The sequence below is a fragment of the Lynx canadensis genome, chromosome E2 (genome assembly GCF_007474595.2).
Source record: "Lynx canadensis isolate LIC74 chromosome E2, mLynCan4.pri.v2, whole genome shotgun sequence".
NCBI lineage: Eukaryota > Metazoa > Chordata > Mammalia > Carnivora > Felidae > Lynx > Lynx canadensis.
Window position 1 is genome coordinate 56,144,044 of NC_044317.1, and position 20,551 is coordinate 56,164,594.

The 20,551-nt window shown below is 42.9% G+C and overlaps 1 protein-coding gene across 2 annotated transcripts in view; it reads left to right on the forward strand.

The window, feature by feature from the left end:
- The window catches only part of LOC115502653 (zinc finger protein 665-like), a 45,856-nt gene extending 31,583 nt beyond the window's left edge, over nt 1-14,273 (forward strand). The window contains exons 1-2 of one of the 2 annotated variants that reach the window (XM_030298338.1): nt 4,965-5,437; nt 12,671-14,273. In XM_030298338.1, coding sequence (XP_030154198.1) covers nt 12,991-13,962 — 972 coding nt within the window. In that variant the 5' untranslated portion in view covers nt 4,965-5,437; nt 12,671-12,990 and the 3' untranslated portion in view covers nt 13,963-14,273. Of the gene's footprint in view, nt 1-4,964; nt 5,438-12,670 lie in introns of those variants that run through there. The other variant, XM_030298242.2, reaches the window with a different exon arrangement.
- Nucleotides 14,274-20,551: the final 6,278 nt, after the last annotated feature.

Consider the following 20,551-nt stretch of genomic DNA (forward strand, 5'->3'; position numbering starts at 1 on the left):
TGACTCTTGATTTCAGCTCAGGTAATGATCTCACAGTAGGTGAGGTCAAGACCAGAATGTGTCAAGACCACAATGAACAGCTGGCTTGGGATTCTCTCTCTCTCTCTCTCTCTCTCCCTCTGCTGCTCTCCTGTTCACACACTCTCTCTCTCTCTCTCTCTCAAAACAATAAAAAGGCTTTTTTTTTTTTTTTTTGGTCTTTTTCCCCCCTTTGTTCTTTCTTTTTTCTTTTTTTCCTTAAATTCCACGAGTGAATTCCTATGGTATTTGTTTTCTCTGACCGGCTTATTTCACTTAGTATAATATACATTAGCTCCGTCTATTTCTTTGAAATGGCAAACTTTCACTCCATTTTATGGCCGAGTAATAGTCCATTGTGTATTTATGCCACATCTTCTTTACCCATTCCTCTATCAATGGACACTAATCTGCTTTCCATACTCTGGCTATTGTAAATAATGCTGTTATAAACGCAGGAGTGCTTGTATCCTTGTGAATTAGTGTTTTCCTCTTGGTTGGGTAAATACCCAGCAATGAAATTACTATGTCATAAGGTAGTTACAGAATTAAATTGTTGAGCAACCTTCATACTGTATTCCATAGTGACTGCACCAGTTTGCATTCCCACCAACAGTGCAAGGGAGTTCCTTTGTCTCCACACCCAGCCAAGGGGCTTAGTGTTTCTTGTTGTGGAAATATATATATTTTTAAGTTCATTTATTTTGAGAGAGAGAAAGTGCAAGTGGGGAAGGGGCAGCGAGAGAGGGATAAAGAGATTGTTCTGAAAAGTTTTTGAGTTAAGCGATTGTCACTTTGATAAAATGTAAACTTTTAACACAAGCGGCCCACACAACTCTAAAACTCTAGGGGCGCCCCGGGGCTCGGTCGGTGGAGCCTCTGACTTCGCCTCAGGTCATGATCCCCCACTATCAGGCTCCGTGCTGAGAGCTCAGAGCCTGGAGCCTGCTTCGGATTCTGCCTCTCTCTCTGTCCCTTCCCCCTCGCACTCTGTCAAAAATAAAAATAAACGTAAAAAAAAATTTATTGGGGGGGAGGGAACAGTCTTGACCCAGAGAACACAAAGCATATTCAGAGAGTGGGAATTTCCAAAAAAAGACACGCCCAGGGATCGGCACCCAGAGAAGACCAGCACACCTCCCCCCCGCCCCCGCACATCCCGCCCAGAAGTCTTGGCCTTGCCCTCAGGCCCCAGTCCCAGCGAACATCGCGTTTCAACGGGTGCCTAAACAATCCGCTCAGGTCACCGCCCTGTCAAGGCCCTTCGGATACTCTCAGCCCAGCGGCCATATTTGTTTTCCTCCCATTACCGGAAGCGCCCCTCCAAAGCTCCGCCCCATCCTGCCTGCAGCGTTTAGGCCAAGGCGTGGCAGGTGCCTGCGTCCACTCCGTTGCCGGAAGCGCTTCACCTAGGCCCCGCCTCAACCCCGCCCTCAGCCGTTGCGCGTCGGGGCCTGGCCAATAGACACACCCCGCCCATTACCGGAAGCGTTCCCTCCAGGCATGTCCCATGCCCGATCTTCCACCTGCGCTCTTGTGCAGTTATTGAAAGACCCGGAAGCGGCTGGACGAAGCGAAGGTCGTATCGACCTCAGTGGGTTTTGAACTTTCTGTTTTGTACGTGAGCGTCTCCAGTCAACAGTCGCACACGCCCAGCGCCTGGGGGGTCTCAATACACGTTAACGTCCCCTGCCCCTCGCCCCCTACCGCGGTGAATGGCGTCGCGGGCACACCGAACCGTGCTGGCGGCGCTGCCCGCGCGGGGGTCCCGGTTGGTTTCGGTTCGGATCTTTCGGAGTCGGTCCCCGCCTGTGGTGTTCGGGGCCCTCGGGCCTTCAGGCGCCGCCTGCCGCCTTGTGTCCCTGGGCACCCGTGTCCCCCGCGCCGCGTGAGTCTCGGGAGATGGGCGTGCGGGGTGGATGGCAGCGCTCGGCGCCTGTGCCCGCAGCCTGGCGGGTCTGGGCCCATCGGGGCTCGGAGTCTGGCCCTGGGGTGGCGCAGACCCCGCCGCCTCCTAGGAATCTCCCCTGCAGCCCCGCATGTGGTGGGAGGACGGATGCCCGGGAAGAGCACACTGTGGAGCGGGGGCTTTCAGGAGCGGGACCGAGGACGGGAGAGCGCGGGGTGTCAGAGCGCGGGTCACGTCCCGCACGCGAGGCTGAGGGGCCTTGTGGAAGCCGTGACTGCGGCAGGGAGGCCAGGGATGAGGAGAGAGAGACGGAGAATGAGGGAGGGAAGATCAGTGAGAGGGTCGACACAGAGGGACCGTGGGAGCGGGCGACAGTAACTCGGGAGAGTGGCAGGCGGAGAAGAGAAAAGAGCGAAATGTGGAGAAAAGGGAGGCGCCCCAGGACAAGGGGAGCAAAATAGCGAGCACAAGCAGAAGTGGGGCCACAAGAGCGAGGCGCTTCAAACGCAGAGCGGGAAGGAGCAAAAGGTTGCGGGCGGGCGAGGCAGAGACAGAGACAGCAGGAGAGGGTGGGATGACAGCGGGGAGAGAAACAGCGGTGCGAGATCCGATGGGGGTGCCAGTGAGTCGGGCGGAGGGGGTGTAACCGGAAAGCGGGATTGGAACAGGGAGAGCAGAGGGGACACCCGTGGGGGCAGAGAGAGGCAGAAACGTATGGCGAGTGGAGCAGTCAGAAAGATTGGGGAGAAAGAGTAGGACAAGGCGAAATAGGTGTGAAGAGTTCCCCGGAAAGTGTAGGTGTCGGGAAAGGAAGAGAGGAAAGGGGAGAAAGCAAGGGAGGAGATGGGGAAACACAGGAAAAACAGCGGAGAGAATCAGGAAAGAGGGAGACATGAACAGATTGATAGAAATACAGTGCTTCGGAGGGACAAAAAAGGGGGAACCCAGGTCTGGATGAGTGGTGGTTGATGGGATATGGGTGATTAAGTTGTGATCCAGTGACCTGTGTCTTCATAAGGTTTTTTAACTTGAAATTTGCTGGTTTGGGGGCACCTGGGTGCTGAGTCGGTTAAGCGTCCGACTTGGGGTTAGGTCAAGACCTCATGGTTCATGAGCTCAAGCCCCATCGCTGGCTCTGTGCTGACAGCTCAGTCTGGAGCCTCTGGATTCTGGGTCTCCCTCTCTCTGCCCCTCCCCCGCTCGCACTCTGTCTCTCTCTGTCTCTCTCTCTCTAAAAAAATAAATAACAAGTGAAATTTGCTGGTTTGAATTGAACAGATGGGAAAAAGAATTACAGAACTCCTGCTTATATGGCTCGCGCATTTTATAATTATTTGCATCATAACATAGCTTGCATTTGCAACCTTAATCAGCCAGAGGGGAGAGACCTGTTTCAGTCAGTTATGGGTCACCCTCTTCTCTTATCCTGGGATGGCATGAAGGAGGTGGACTAGAGCAAGAAATTACTGAATCGGGCACTACATGATGCTTTTTAAAGCACTATCAAGTGTTTCTTTTCCTTTTAAATGGATTTAATTTTTCTACCTCTCTCGCATTTAATTATTATTATCTTTTTATTTAAAAAAATTTTTTTAACGTTTATTTATTTTTGAGACAGAGAGAGACAGAGCATGAACAGGGGAGGGGCAGAGAGAGAGGGAGACACAGAATCTGAAGCAGGCTCCAGGCTGTGAGCTGTCAGCACAGAGCCCGACGCGGGGCTCGAACTCACGGTCCGTGAGATCATGACCTGAGCCGAAGTCGGACGCTTAACCGACCGCCACCCAGGCGCCCCTATTATTATCTTTTTAAATAGAGGTAAATGTTAGTGTATTGGATATCTGCTGTTCTGTAAATAATCATTAACTTCTTCAATAAGCTTTGTTGACATCTCAAACCAGCCCTTATTATTCTTTTCTAAATAGGACGTAGTTGCAGTTTTTAAAGCTTTGACCCCAGAAGACATTAGATTAAATGAAAATTGCTGATTAAAAAATATATATTTTGTGTAGTTCAGATGAGCAGCTCTCCATTCTTTCTACTTTTTGTCATATGTTGGAACATTTTTTCTAATCAGTGAATAATTTTACTATTTCACTGTGCACTTGGTGTGTCTATGATCTAGACAGAACCTAGTTTAGTAAGTTAGTCTAATATTGCACAACGTGTCTTCCTTGATGTGATCTGTCTATGAGTTAGGTGTCAGCTTTGAAGTAGATGTTCCCTCAAGTCCCCCTTGTCCATCGTCTGAATATGTTGAAGGTAGGCTGGGTTGACTTGGAACTTTGTTCCAACAGAACCCATCTATTCATGGTCAGGAAATGTGCTCGGAGCTCATTTCCATAGCTGACCCAAATGTTAAGCAGCAAATCTCTGTGTTTATCATTTTATATGTTTAAAACATTTCCCTATAAATTCCTGGAAAAGAGGCACTAATTGTTTGGGATTAATGTGACTAAAACCATGAAGGAAGTTTCTTTGGTCAGGCATATTGTGAATGATGCTGGAATTTTGGAATGATACTGTCTAGAACTTGCATATAGTCTACCATTTGTTGAAGTTTTTTATTTGTGTATTTTATCTGGCACAATATTGTAAAATTCTCCATAGTTTAGCTGATGGAAATTCTCTGATGGAAAATGTAACAAAGCAAATTCAGGGATTTGTGGCTTGTTTAAAATATTTTATGTACTTATCTGATTACTCACTTATAATTGACTCTTATACCTCTCTTTCTCTCATTTTTGTGAAAGAAGTACTCTCCTGATGGCCTCTTGGTGAAATGTGCTTTCATTTCAGGAACTGTTGACATTCAGGGATGTGGCCATAGAGTTCTCTCAGGAGGAGTGGGAGTGCCTGGACCCCGCTCAGAGGGCCTGGTACAGGGACGTGATGTTGGAGAACTACAGGACCCTGGTCTCCCTGGGTGAGGATAGTTTCCCTGCAGAGGTTGGGAACTGTTCTAGGCTACCTTTGTGTTTCTTTTGGGAGGCGCTTGAGAGTCCCTGCCCTGTTTGACTGAGAGTGAAGCCCTGTTGATCCAGAAATGAAAAGCTTCACAACGAGGTGTCTGGATTTGAAGTGCCCCCTTTCTTCCGATGATGTGCTCACTACATGCAGGTTAGTGGTGGCGCTAGAAGTTGGGAAGACACAAGACTTTATGTCAAAACTTTATAATATCAGATTGCCTGGTTTTACTCCTGTACTCTTGATTCAGTAGTTCTGGGAAGAGAGCTGGATATCTGTATTTGTCAAACATTCAAGCATTTGGAAGATGTAGGTCCGTCGCTGAACAAGTCTGTGAAATGCTATTCACAACCCGCCTGTGTTGAATGTCCTTGGTCTCAGCTGTCCAGGGACTGGGATTAGTTTATGGAAAAGCTGCAGGGCATCATCTACCAGTTTCCATGTCAGCAAGACCCTCTTTCTGAGCTGAATATCGTCTCCACTGTGGAGGAAGGAAGAGCCTTGCACGGCCAGGAGTGGGGTGAAACTAGCGGCAAAACCCAGGTGGGTGGGAAGGTATCAAAGATGTGAAGGCAAGTGAGGGTCAGATGGCAGAGAGGAATTGACTCCCTGAAATGTTGTTTGGGACATTCTCCCCGGGTGGGAGAGGTGTTTGGAAAAGAAGAGTTGATCTCTTGTGGGGTCTCAAAGGAGGGTGTTATTCTCCTCCTTCACCCTCTTCTTGGTGTGTGCGTGTCTCCTGCCCTCCTCAGTGGGAGTGCAGCTCCTGGCAGCAACAAGGGCAAAGTCTTTGTCACGACCCAGGCATGCCCTTCTCTGCCCCCAGGAGTCCTTACTGGTTCGACCTTGGGGAGCACATGGAGGGCTGTTTGTAAGGGGCGTCTTCCTTCGTTGCGTCTCCTTCTCTAGTCAGTCACACAGATCTTAGGTGAGGCCCCCTTCGTCCTGACTGCGGGCCTTCTCCAGCTTGTATCCTGTTTCATGTGCTTGAGTGACCTGTCATGATGGGAACATTCTTTGCATCTTGGGCCAGAGGCAGGTGCATGGGCTGGCCCAAGCCCTCTGCATGCTCCATGCCTCTGCCATTTCTTCATTTCCACTTTCACGCTGTAGGGGCGTGTGTACTGGGAATGGAGTGATTGTTTCGAGATTGTTACTCAGCAATGCTGTAAAGACAGTGTGTGGCGGGGGCAGTCAGCTGGGGGGACCTTTGTTTGATCCCCAGTCCTTCATGGGGACCGTATTTCAGGCTTTGGGCCATCAGCCAGGAGTCTGTAGGTAGATCCCAGGTCCTGTTTCAACATCCCACAAAGTATAACCCCTTTCCTTAGTCTCGTATCTTCTTTGTCTCTGTCTTGCAGGTCTTCCTTAGTCTGGGAGTGTGGGAAAACCTTGGCTCTCCCTGATTTCATAGTCTCCTAAGTTTGTGTGGTTTTGCCTCTGAAACTTTCTGGGTTGTGAAATACACTTCCTTAGTGTCTGAACTTTTATCCTCGTATTTTCTGTGGTGATAACCTACCCATTATGTACTGGATGACTTGTGTGGTGAACTCTTCCATACAAAGTTTTAGTGGTAAAAAGAACATTCTAGATGCAGAACACTTATATTTAGATGTCAAAGCACCATTCTGCCAAGTGGAGTTGTGCCCCCGAAGCACCTGAGTAGAGTGGTCAGCATGTTCCAGGATGCTGGCATCGAGTGTAGCATGAGAGCCTGGCTTAGGGCTCCAGGACTTCTGGTTTTTGGAGTGTCACAAAAGTGTCTCTCAAGGGCACAGTGGTAATAGGGATCGAGTACACTAAGGGTCATCCCCCTTTGATTTGGTGTGAAGAAATACAGGAAATTATTCTAGTGAGATCTTTGTCTGCCTTCAGAAACCCGTCTTTGAGACTGTTGACTAAACTAATATTCATACAACAGTATTCATTCCATGTGTATGCCCTTGTTCCTCCTCAAGTTAGTGTTGTTAGTCTTATACCTGCAATTTGTGGGACTATTTAATCAGTGAATGAATGTTGTCTCATACATTTTACAAGATTTCCTTCCTGAGCGTTAAGGGTTATGGGTGAGCACGCCTTTTCCCAAACCTATATAACCTCTAAAATGGGGTGAGTAAAATCATAGTTACCCTTTCTGCATGAGTTTTGCTTGACATTATAACACATTATTAATAAATGCTTTTCTTGGGGCTCCTGGGTGGCCCACTTGGTTAAGCTTCTGACTCTTGGTTTCAACTCAGGTCATGATCCCACAGTTCCCTAGATCAAGCCCTACATTGGGCTCTGCACTGACAGTATGGAGCCTGCCTAGAATTCTCTCTCACTCTCTTTATCTGCCCCTCCTCTCCTCAAGCTCTCTCTCTCTCTCTTTCAAAATAAATCAATAAACATTAAAATAATAAATACTTTTCTCTTTTGAGTGAATTTGGATTTTAAAATTGGGAATATTGGATATCTTGAGAATATAGTTTTGTTATGAAATGATTGTTAATTCCAGAATTATAAAAATTTCGTCCATAAACAGTTATATAAGATATCATCCTTTTCTATAGTATGTTTTAATTTGTCTAAAGATAACTTGTTGGGTTTTATATAAATTTGATATATTTTTTAATTTCAGTTCAAATGTTTTATTTTAGTCATCTCAGTTTATAGATCCACCGTGTAACTCTGAGTATACTGAACTAATAGTTAAATATCTAATTTTACTTTATAGCAACATGACCAATTTCTTTCATGTACTTCTTCATCACTGTTACTTATGGCATAGATCTCCACAAAATTTTTAAGGTTCTGGAAATTCCATTTTTCAGTTAACCCATGATTACTATTTTGTTTCTCATCTTCTATTTAACCTGAACTCTAAGGTTCACGTTGTTCTTGTTGACCCACATACCGCTGTCCTGTTGTTCTGCCACCATTATTGTTTCCTGTATTGTTGGTACCTCTGCACAGCCAACCTCTTCCATTGATCTTTGGAACTGGCAAATATTGTTTCTGCCCTTAACTGCTACTGGTAATACCACCTTCATTAGAAGTTATTCCTTGTTGTTTTGGTCATATGACCCTTAAGGTTATCTATAGTCTCCTGATAATTTTGTGAAGTCAGGATTTATTAATTTTGGGCAAGTGCATGTTATTTTTATTCATTCATGATAATTATATGTTTTTTAATACATTTGGTGGTAGCATCCCTCACCTCATGGCGGGGTGGGAGGGGGAAGAGGATCCAAAACAGGCTCCACATTGACAGCGTGAGTCCAACGTGGGGCTGAAATTCACAAACAGCGAGATCATGACCTGAGCTGAAGTCGGACGCTTAACTGACTGAGCCGCCCAAGCGCCCCATGTTTTCCACTTATTTAAAAATGGTTTTTGGAGTTTTCACGTGTCTATGTAGGGTCTCCAGATCATTTTGGTCAATATTGCCTTTTTTTTTTTTTTTTTTTTTTTTAAGTAGGCTTCATGCCCGGTGTGGAGACCAATACAGGCTTGAACCCACGACCCTGAGATCAAGACCTGAGCTGAGAACAAGGTCATTTAACTGACTGAGCTACCCAGGGCCCTCATATTGCCATCTTGAAAAATATGAAATCTTCCAATCCATAATTATGTATTGTCTTTCTCTTTATTTATGTGTTTAATTTCTCTGAGCAGCATTTTACAGTTTTCAGCGTATAGGTCTTTTACCTCCTAGGTTAAAATTTATTTCACAGTATTTTATTCTTTGGATGGTACTTTATACTTGATACCATATTTAAAATTTCCTTTTCAGATTGTTCATTATAGTGTGTAAAACACAAGTGAATTTTGGTACCGTATCCTGCAACTTTCCTGACGTCTTTTTAAACATTAGCAGGTTGTATGTGTGTTGGGGGGGTATGTCAGTGTGGAGCCCACTTTGGATCCTCTTTCTCCCTCTCTCTTTCTGCCCCTCCTCTGGTCCTGCTCTTTCAAAAGTAAACAAATGTAAAAAAAATTTTTTTTAAAGAAAGTGCAAAACATGACTCAAAACATACAGAACTGCAAAGGGCTGTGAAGAGTCCAGACAAAATAGAAAAAGAAAATCTATAGAACAGATATATTTTATATATTTACATATATGTATATTATATATATTTATTTATCTGTGTCATTTTCACACAGAGATAATTTTCCTTTTTTCTCTTCCATTATCTATGCTTGTTTTCCTTTTTTCTTGTTTTATTGCTTTGGTTAGAACTTGCAGAATAGTGTTACATACCAGCAGTGAAAGTGGATATTCATGTCTTATTTCTTATCTCAGGGGGAAGTTTTTTACTGTTTCTTAGAGGATATTAGCTGTAGTTTTTCATAAATAATCTTTCAAGGTTGAGGAAGGTCACTTCTGAGTATGCTGAGTGTTTTGTCATTTAAGAGTTCTAGAATTTTTCAGATATTTTGCATACAATGAGATCATTAGGTTTTGTTTTTCTTTTTGTCTTCCTAATATTAATGTGGATTGTAACGTTGATAGATGTTTATATGTTGAACTTTCTACCACTAAATTCTTGGAATAAGTCCCTTTTACTTATGTTGTGTGATTTTAATATGCTTTCTATTTAGTTGGCTGGCATTTTGCTGAAGACTTTTACATCTTTATTAATAAGGGTATTGTTCTGTAGTTTTCTTGTGATGTCTTTGTCTGGTTTGGAATCAGAATAATGTTTGCCTCAGAATAAACTAAGAAGTGCCATTGTTTATTCCTTGTAGTGTTATTTTAGTTATAAGGAACTTCCTCACCTTTTGTTTCTCTAGTAAGTCTTAATTTCTCCCTTATTTTCAAAGGACAGGGTTTCTGGAGATTGAATTGATTGCCAGGTTTTTGTTTTTGTTTTCTTTGTCAACACTTTAAATATGTTATCCCATGGTCTTTTGCTTCATGGTTTGGATGAACGTTCAGCTCTGAAAGTTATTGTGTGTGCTTTCTACATGACGCTTCTCACTTCTTGCTTTCAAGATTCTCTTTTTACCTTTGTCTTTCCACGTAGTGATCATGAGTTGTTGCAGTGTACGTCTCTCTGAATTTTTCTTAATTGTGTGTTCATTGAGTACTTAGATTTGTAGATTCATGTCTTTTAACAGTTACAGAATTGTCTACCATATTTTCTCCATATTCCTTTGCCTCCTTCCCTTTCTTTGTGGGACTCTCATTGTTCATATATTGTTCCCCATGATGTTGTCTGGTAGGACTATTAGACTCTGTTCATTTGTATTCATTCTTTGTGCTGCTCAGACAAGGTGATTTCAAATGACTTCCCTACTAGTTTGCTGAATCTTATTTCTACCTCATGAAATCTGTTATTGAACTTCTCTGTGAAGTTTTTCATTTTGTGTATTTTACACTTTGAGTATTTTACATTTAAACTTGAGAAGGTGTTTTGTTTCATCTTCCACGTTCTATCTCTTTATTGATATTCTCTGTTTATTTAAACACAATTTTTCTGATTTCTTTTTAATTCTTTGCCCACCATTTCCTTTAGATTAAATAGTTGATTTAAAGTGTTTGTTTAATAATTCCAAAGTTTGGGCTTCGTTAGGGTCAAGATTTGTTATTTATTTTTCTGTATGGGTCGCACTTTATTGTTGTGTTGCCTCCTTTGTACCTTCTTATTAAAAAATGGGACATTATTAGGGCACCTGGGTTGCTTAGTTGGTTGAGTGACCGACTTTTGGCTCATGTCATGATCTCATGGTTTGTGAGTTTGAGCCCTGCGTTGGGCTCTGTGCTGACAGCTCAGAGTCTGGAGCCTGCTTCTGATTCTGTGTCTCCCTTTCTCTCTTCCCCTCCCCGACTCATGCTCTGTCTCTCTCTGTCTCAGAAACAAACAAAATTAAAAAAAACGGGACATTATGAATATGAATATGCTGATACTTTGGAAATCATAATATTCTCCCTTCCTAGGGTTTTTTATGTCTCTTGTGATTGCTGTTGTGTGTTTGTTTCTCTCAACAAATTTTGTGTGGCATATTTTCTTTGCTACAGGTAGCCACTGAAGTCTTTGGTTCGCTTATTGGTCAGCTAGTGATTCAACAGATTTCCTGAAACAGCTGGAACCAAACCCAAAACAAACCAACTTTCCATACTTTGTAGATAAGTGTGTGTGTGTTGGGGAGTGCATGAAACACACAGTATAGACGTTTACAGTGGTGCCTTCCCTTCACTTCTGCTTGCTCAGAATCTGATGGTCAGCAGGAGGTAAAAGCTTGGGGGTTTCTCAAGTCTTTTCTCATGAGCCTGGTCCTGGACATACCTGTATCCTTCTAGAGTCCCTGGAGTATGTAGGGGGACTTCAGAGCCTTATTTCCCACTGCACCTCACTCCCCAAGGTTTTTCTTAGGGTTTTGGTTTGTCCAGTATTTGCCCCAATTGTTATCCCTTTCCCTAGATGGCAGTAGCTACTACATTTACCTTTAAATATTTGTGACAAGTGGCCCCTAGTTATCACTTCCACCTAGATAGAGATGTGAGGTAGGCCAAAGAAGGGTAGACACTTTAAGCCAGTCCCTCAGGGAGCCAGCAGACAGATTGAAACAAACAAATGACTAGTCACAATTCTTTAAAGGCTCCCATCTTCAAGGCCATTTCCTAGCTGGGGTGCGGAGCACAGAGTCACAGCAAGTTAAAACAAATACCTTTTTCTTGATTAAGAGTGTATCTGGTGCCTAGAATCCTGTGACTAATTTCTAGAGGTCTTATAAATTTCATTCTGACAATTTTTGCTAGTTTATCTCCTGCTTTGTAAAAAGAGGTACATTTGGAGTTCCCTTCTTGCCATTTTGATGTCACAGTTCCTCATTGTTAATTTCTGTAATATTATTTATCAGAACTTCTATTTCAAAATATTTATGTTTTCCATTTATGATATTATGTGCTTCTAAAATACAACCTCTTTTTTTCTTATGGGTGAGTTCTTTAGAATTCTGAAGTCCATATATTTTTAATAAATGAACATACTTATTAATTAGTGCTGGATTTGCCTTGGGTTACTAAAATCTTTATTATTTTTTATTTTGATTAACACTTAATTTTTATGTATATTACGGTATATAACCTCAGTGCACTGATTATTAACATTGCAGAATGCCTGTTTGCATGGATATATTTTTGAAGAAGTATTTCAGGAGAATATGTTACTATCTTCAAAATGTGGTCTTAATATTGTGTACAAAATAAGTATTCAGTTAGCTTTAATATTTATATTTTTTACAAATATGATTCACCTTTATCCCTCTTGTGAGGTTCTGTAAACTTTGGGGTGCCTGTGGAAAATTCTATTATTTCAGGGTAGTTGGAACTTTTTTTTTTTAATGTTTATTTTTGAGAGAGACACAGTACAAGTGGGGGAGGGGCAGAGAGAGAGGGAGACACAGAATCCCTAGCAGGCTTCAGGCTCCATGCTGTCAGGAAAGAACCTGACACAGGGCTCAAGCTCACGAACCATGAGATAGTGACCTGAGCTGAAGTTGGCCACCTTACTGACTGAGTCACCGAGGCGCCCCAGGGCAGTTGGAACTTTTGACCACAGAGCTTTTGAACATAGGTTTCCCTGAAAATAATTTAAACCATATGTAGTCATCCTTTCTTTACTGAAGAATTTTATGTCTTTTCTGTGTTTATACATTTGCATGCCATGGTTGAGAAACCTGATAACCCTTGTCAGTTATGAGTTTTACTTTTGGTGTAATACGTTTCAGTGTAAATACCCATCTTCAACTCTGGTTAATAAGACGTCTACGATTATTTATATCTTACAGATAAGGCTACTAGATGTGTGGGCAAAGAATTACCACCAAAAGACTACATTAATAATGGAGAATTACTGCAAACGTTGACTTTTGAAAGAGACCTAAGTCATGACTTTGATGACTTTGATTTGAAGAAAGACCAGCAAGATGTGAACAAACTTGAGACTCCGTGGATTTATGAAGAAAAATATTATGAAGGAATAACTACATCCCATTATAAAAATCTCACCTGTAGAGAAGACCAACAACATCCTAAATTCTGGAATAATTTCCCTGTAAAGCACAGTGTTTCCATAAGAAGAAGTACATCTCCATATTATAAACATGATATGACAAACAAGGAACTAAATCACATGGTAGGCCATTCAGGAAACAAGTGTATGAACTGCTTGGGCAATAAGCTTGGAGTAAGCTTTCATTCACATCTGGCTGAACTGCAGAGATTTCAAACCCAAGAGGAAATTTGTGAAAGTAATCAAGTTGAGAAGTCTACCAAAAAGTCCTCAGTTTCACCACCTCAAAGAATTGCTTCTAGTGTCACAACCAACATTGTTAATAAATATGGGAAGGTTCTTATGCATCCTTCATTACTGACACAATATGAGAAGACCCCCAGTAGAGAAAAACCTTACAAATGCAGTGAGTGTGGGAAGGCTTTTAGCCATTGTTCAACCTTAGCTAATCATCAAAGAATTCATTCTGAGCAAAGACCTTACAAATGTAACGAGTGTGGCAAAGCCTTTAATAGGTTCTCGAACCTCACAAGGCATCAGAGAATTCATACTGGAGAAAAACCATATAAATGTAATGTATGTGGTAAGCATTTTATGATACGTTCCCACCTTTGGGGCCATGAACGAATTCATACTGGAGAGAAGCCTTACAAATGCAATGTGTGTGGCAAAGCCTTTTCTGAGTGTTCAAATCTTGCTCAACATAAGAGAATCCATTCTGGAGAAAAACCTTACAAATGTAATCAGTGTGGTAAGGATTTTACCACCCGTTCACACCTTTGGAGTCATGAGAGAATTCATACTGGAGAGAAACCTTACAAATGTAATGAGTGTGGAAAGGCCTTCACTGGGAGTTCAAACCTTACACAGCATAAGAGAATTCATGCTGGAGAGAAACCGTACAAATGTAAAGTATGTGGCAAGGCCTTTAGTCAGAATTCAAGCCTTACAGTTCACCAAAGAATTCATACTGGAGAGAAACCTTACAAATGTCATGAATGTGGCAAATCCTTTAAGCAGTATTCAAGCCTCAGTAGACATCAGAATATACATACAGTGAAGGTATAGAGGATGTGTTAAGACTTTTATTAAATGTTCTCACCTTTGGAGTCATAGGGGAATGAATACTGTGAAGAAACTTTACAAAAGAATATAGCACGGCCCTCATGCCATGACTTGATCTCAGGATTCACCAAAGATTTCATGTTGGAAAAAACCCTACAAATATAATTAGGTGGTACATTGCTTAAGCAGGTTCCACAATGTACTGTGCATTAGAGAATTCCTAATAGTGAGAACTTAGTCTAGTTCTTGAAGGTTAATCAAATCAAATGTTACACTCTGCAGGTAAATTAAAAGTCAAAATGCTTTAAAATTCATGAGATGATGGGTGTCAAAGGAGCAGGGACATCTGTGGAAACCCCTTAAGTTTATACAATCTTTTTATTCTTTTGGATTTCTTTTTTTTTGTTTGTTTTTAAAAACATTTATTATTTATTTTTGAGAGATACAGAATGGGGTTGGGGGCAGAGAGAGAGGGAGACACAGAATCTAAGGTAGACTCCAGGCTCTAAGCTGTCAGCACAGAGCCCGATGCGAGGCTCAAACTCACGAACTGTGAGATCGTGACCTCAGCAGGATACTCAACTGACTGAGCCACCCAGGCACCCTGTTCTTTTAGATTTCTTAATGAGGTTACTTTATTACTGACTTTGAACCTGTGGTTGAAAATATATTATTGACATTATGTCTTCATCACAGACGTTTCACATATTGCCCTAACAGTGCCCGTGATGGAACCTTTTGTTTTGGTCCTAACGTAAATGGGTTTTGTTTTTAATTTTCAATTCACTTGTTCATTTCTGGTATCTCCGAAGGCAGTTAACTTTTGTACCTTAACCTTATGGCCTGCAGCCTTGGTGTAAATGGCATTTTATCTACCATACTTTGGGACATTGTATGAAATAGTTCAATGCTTTGGTGACAGGTGCCACTCTGTTTTCTTCCTAGTATAAAAACAGAGAACTCTCTGTTATACTGTTACGAAGTGAATCTTGCAGTCATTAAGTCCAACTCGGTCATGAGGCAGGTTCCTATGGTACTATGTTGCAATCAGAGTATCTACAGTTTATTAAGATCTCAGAGCTTTATGCCTAATTTTTATTAGCATATAAAATAAATCTTTGCACAGAATGGAAATGGAAACTGGTCATAGCCAGTATTATAAATAATACACCAGTAATCTAAAATATGAGAACAAGTTATGAAAACACCTAAATGTAAATCTAGATTACTGGAAGAATATTGCCATCCAGCTTTTTCAGTGTATCATGATGGTTAAATCCTGTGATTTGTTACCACCCCCCATAAGTTCAAGTCTTCAGTCTGCTGCTAAACAAGGCATGAAGTTAGTGAAATCACTCAACACTGTGTGCCTTAAGGATGTGTTTGTGAGAGGAACAGACACAACAGCCATATCAAAGATGCAGGGACCTTCAGTGCCATTCAGAGATACATACTTTAAAGTTCCTGACCAATTTATTTTTATTGTACTAGTCTAAATTTTTAATATGGCTTTATTATTATTATTATTATTTTTATCTGGAGGAAAAGCTCCTACAGTTAGCAGCACTTCTCACTTTCAGGAAACTTCCCCTAGCTCTCTCTTTCTGAGCTAGAGATGGGTCCACATATCCACACTCTCCCTTTCTCACAATGGGACTCTGAGAGCACATCCACAGCCACCACCACCCCCGAGTCCCCCACTCCCCCCCCCCCACCCCCCGCCCGGTGTGCACCTCAGTGGCTACTTGGATCCTGGAGAACTTGCAGGTAGCCACAGAAGCCTCCTGGGAATTGGGAACTTGGCTGACCAGGATAGCCAGTGTGGATTGGGTCCCATGGAGAATGCGGGGCTGGTGCACCTGCCCCCCATCCAACATCCCTGCAGGCCCTGAGGACTGAAGCTTGGAACATTAGGAAAGCTGGCCTGTTTCCTGAGCAATTTAGCTGGACTTTTCAGAAAAAGGCAGAGGGGGGAGGGTTCCCAGAGGGAGTCAGGCTCCTGTGAGGGAGGGAATGCTACTGGGATGGAAAACAGCAGCTAAGGGCCACCACATGAGCGCATCTGGTCAGAGAATTGCCTCCCCAGCTCCATGCAGCTGCAGCTGCACCGGGGCCCAGAGCTCATTCGAAGTGTGGCTGGACAGCACTGGGACTTGACTTTCTCTTCGGTTAGGAAAACCGTGCGGCACGAAGAGGACTAACGGAAGACCCCAGTAAGAACGTGGAGCGTGACTGGGGCTGATTTCTGTCCGCCTAGTGAATCTTCCCCTTTGGTCACCATTAAACAACTTCCGTTTAATGTCAGCTTGGAAGTAGGTCCTTGGTTCTGTGACGGTGTAGAGACTTCCACTTTATGGAAAACCCCCAAGAACCAGATTCACCCAGCTTGCTCGCACAGCTCAAATACGGAAGTGTAGGGCTGATACCCCCCAACACGATGGCCGCCCCCGCATTCCCTGCATGCAAGATTATTTACTTACATACATGCTCAGGTGCCTTCCTCCAGCCCTTCTTTAGCCTCCTACTCTCGCTAATTTTTAGTGAAAACCAAAATATTTTGAGCCCCTTACCTGCAGCGACGGAAGCACTATTTCCATCGGGTCCTGCTTGCTCCGCTCATGCGTTCCCCACATCTCAGCCCTGTCTGGTTGGGGAAGCCAGGGTGTGGGCCAGACCTTGGGAAGCCCAAAGGGAGCGACAAGCCGTAGCCTTCGCACCGTGAGGACTGTCACTGCCCCTTTGCAGTCCCTTGATTGTCCCGCACGCCTCCTTTCAGTCTCCTGCTCCCAAGTTGGTTCCGCGGGACCAGCAGCGGGGTTGGCGTTGCGCGCACCGAGAGCTTGGGGAGTACACGGGGTGGCCGAGCGGCCCACGCCACCTCTTCCGGGTCAGGAGCGGAGCGCTGGGGCAACCACTGCTCCGCGCGGAGAGGCCTTCCAGCCTTCGGGGGATGAACTCTAGCTGGCACTCGGGGTGTCTGTGGGCAACTTCCCCGGGCCAGAAACGGAGGCGGAAGCTGAGGGACCAGGAGGTAGAGCCCGGAGCGCACGGCGGCCGAGTCAGGCGGGTCCCAAAGCCCGAACAGTAGGTGCTCAGCCGCGCTGCGGTCAAGGGTGTGCCCGCGGACTCAGCTGACTTCCAGACGTGCCCCTGAGAAGAAGGGTCCCCGCAGCCAGTGACTTGTAAATTTTACAAGCAGCAAAATTCCCCATAAACAAAATGGATCTATGACTTTGACCTATAATGGGCTTCTTCCCAACTGTGGAGTGTTTAGTGAAAGTGCCACTAGTCACTTACTTGCTTGTGAACATGGGAGTCCATGCTGAAATCTTTCATGCCAACATGGCTGGTTGTCAATATTACGATCACCAAGTCTATCCTTAGCACTGTATGTTTTTTAAAATGCAAGAAAAAAACCACATGGAATGATTTGATAATAGGATTGGATTCTCGTTCATACACCTGAGTGACTTGCTGACATTTAAAACTGAGGATGCAGGGGCGCCTGGGTGGCGCAGTCGGTTAAGCGTCCGACTTCAGCCAGGTCACGATCTCACGGTCCGTGAGTTCGAGCCCCGCGTCGGGCTCTGGGCTGATGGCTCAGAGCCTGGAACCTGCTTCCGATTCTGTGTCTCCCTCTCTCTCTGCCCCTCCCCCGTTCATGCTCTGTCTCTCTCGGTCCCAAAAATAAATAAACGTTGAAAAAAAAAATTAAAACTGAGGATGCACATTGTAAATGTAATCAGGTAAAAATACATGTAGCAAGATGGTTTCTTAGTTTCACAAACTGAAGGAAGCTTTGCTGGTGTCAAAACTAACATTGGCATAAATGTGGGAAGTTTTGATCTATCCCCCCTTTTTTAAAGCTACATGGGTTAGTTTTGTACAAGCAAGGGAGGGGCAGAGAGAAAGAGGGAGATACAGAATCTGAAGCAGGCTCCAGGCTCTGAGCTGTCAGCACAGAGCCCGATGCAGGGCTTCAGCTCATGAACCACCAGATCATGACCTGAGCCAAAGTCGGATGCTTTAACCCACTGAGCCACCCAGGTGCCTCATGTTAAATAGATCCATCCTTTGTTGATAATTAAATATCACAGTTGTACATATTAGAAACGAACTTGGCAATCGCTTCTCGGCCTTTTGGCTAGGATCAAGTGTGTAGAAAACAAGTTGGCAAATGTAATGAATTTGGAAGGTCTTTAGACAGGATGAATCTTCGCTAATCAGAAATTCATACTGGGAGATCTTAAAATTATACTCAGTGGGCCACTGTATTTAACCAAGGGGTCAGACATTACTAAAACCAGCAAATACCTCAGAGAAATCTTAAAACGTTTTCATCCAAAATTCAATCCTGTGGGATCATCACAATATTAATTTTTTTAACATTTATTTATTTTTGAGAGACAGAGACAGAGCATAAGCGGGGGAGGGGCAGAGAGAGAGGGAGACAGAATCCAAAGCATGCTGCAGGCTCCAGGCTCCGAACTGTCAGCACAGAGCCCAACGCGGGGCTTGAACTCATGAACCATGAGATAGACCATGATCTGAGCCAAAGTTGGACACTCAACCGACTGAGCCACCCAGGTGTCCCCAGGGTATTAATTTCTGAGTGAGAACTTAAGAATTTTATGAATAATGATACTTTAACCATAGTAAATGTTAAGTTATTCAAATGAAATGAACATCAAAAGGCTATGACTAATGCTTAAAGCTTATGAAACACTATATAATATATAGAACAGTGAAACCTTGTAAATTTAATATATGTTTAAAATATATATCCAAAACACCTTTATCTCATTAACATTTCTTACAGGGGAATTCATCTTTAACATGAATGTATTTTATTTTAAAAAAAATTTTTTTTTTTTAACGTTTATTTATTTTTGAGACAGAGAGAGACAGAGCATGAACGGGGGAGGGGCAGAGAGAGAGGGAGACACAGAATTGGAAGCAGGCTCCAGGCTCTGAGCCATCAGCCCAGAGCCCGACGCGGGGCTCGAACTCACGGACCGCGAGATCGTGACCTGGACTGAAGTCGGACGCTTAACCGACTGAGCCACCCAGGCGCCCCTAACATGAATGTATTTTAGAGAAACCTGTATTTCATGGTGTATAGTAACTAATGGATATTCTCTTAAAGGTTATTGAAAGTATAAATAAAACCACTGGAATATTGATAACTAGCTTCACTTTCTTTAGGGTTCATATAATGAGAATACACATGCCTATCAAATGCCCCTGGAAATATTGCAAAAGTATTTAAATGAAAACTAACTCAATAGTCTTCTAAAGAATGTATATGTTAGAGAGTTTTATAATCCACACCTCCCAGAGCATTCAGAAATAGAAAACAGAAGTGCCAAAATATAAAATAATTTTTGTATAAAAACACGTTACTTTGGCTAAAAGTAAAGTGGATTTGAAATTATATTTGGAAATTATTGAGCAATGAATTATAATGTCACAAAAGTTCAGCTCAAAGTTATTTGAATTTATCAGTCATGTTAGGTGTGGAATGCAATGAGAAATATAAAGAACTCAGGGCGCCTGGGTGGCTTAGTAGGTTAAGTGTCTGACTTTTGATTTCAGCTCAGGTCATGATCTCAAAGTTCGTGGGTTAGAGCCCCACACTGGGCTCCAAGCTGACAGTGTGGAGCCTGGTTGGGATTCCCTCTCTCCTTCCCACATGCTCTCCCTCTCAAAATGAATATATAAATAAAAATACAGAGAACTCAACTTAGATCTATGTTTTAAAGGGCTTTTTTATGGTTTTTAAATTTTTATTTTATTTTTTTTTAATTTATTTATTGTTTAATTTACATCCAAGTTAGCATATGGTGCAACAATAATTTCAGGAGTAGATTCCTTAATGCCCCTAACGCATTTAGCCCATCCCCCCTTCCACAACCCCTCCAGGAACCCTCTGTTCTCTATATTTAAGACTTTTATGTTTTGTCTCCCTTCCTGTTTTTATATTATTTTTGCTTTTCTTTCCCTTATGTTCATCTGTTTTGTATCTTAACTTCCTCAGGAGTGAAATCATATGATATTTGTCTTTCTCTAATTTCTCTTAGCATAATACTCTCCAGTTCCATCCACGTAGCTGTAAATGGCAAGATTTCATTCTTTTTGATTGCAGAGTAATACTCCATTGTGTGTGTGTGTGCATGCGTGTGTATACAACACATTAAAAATTTTTTTTTTCAATGTTTATTTATTTTTGAGAGGCAGAGAGAAACAGAGCATGAGCAGGGGAGGGACAGAGAGAGAGGGAGACACAATCCGAAGCAAGCTCCAGGCTCTGAGCCGTCAACACAGAGCCTGATGGGGGGCTTGAACTCATGAACGGTGAGATCATGACCTGAGCCCAAGTCAGACACTTAATCGACTGAGCCACCCAGGTGCCCCAACAACACATCTTTTTTATCCATTCATCCATCAATGGACATTTGGGCTCTTTCCATACTTTGCCTATTGTCAACAGTGGTGGTATATATATATATATACATATATATATATATATATATATATATATATATATCCACACACACATATATTTTAAGCAATGGTTAGTGACCTAAATTAT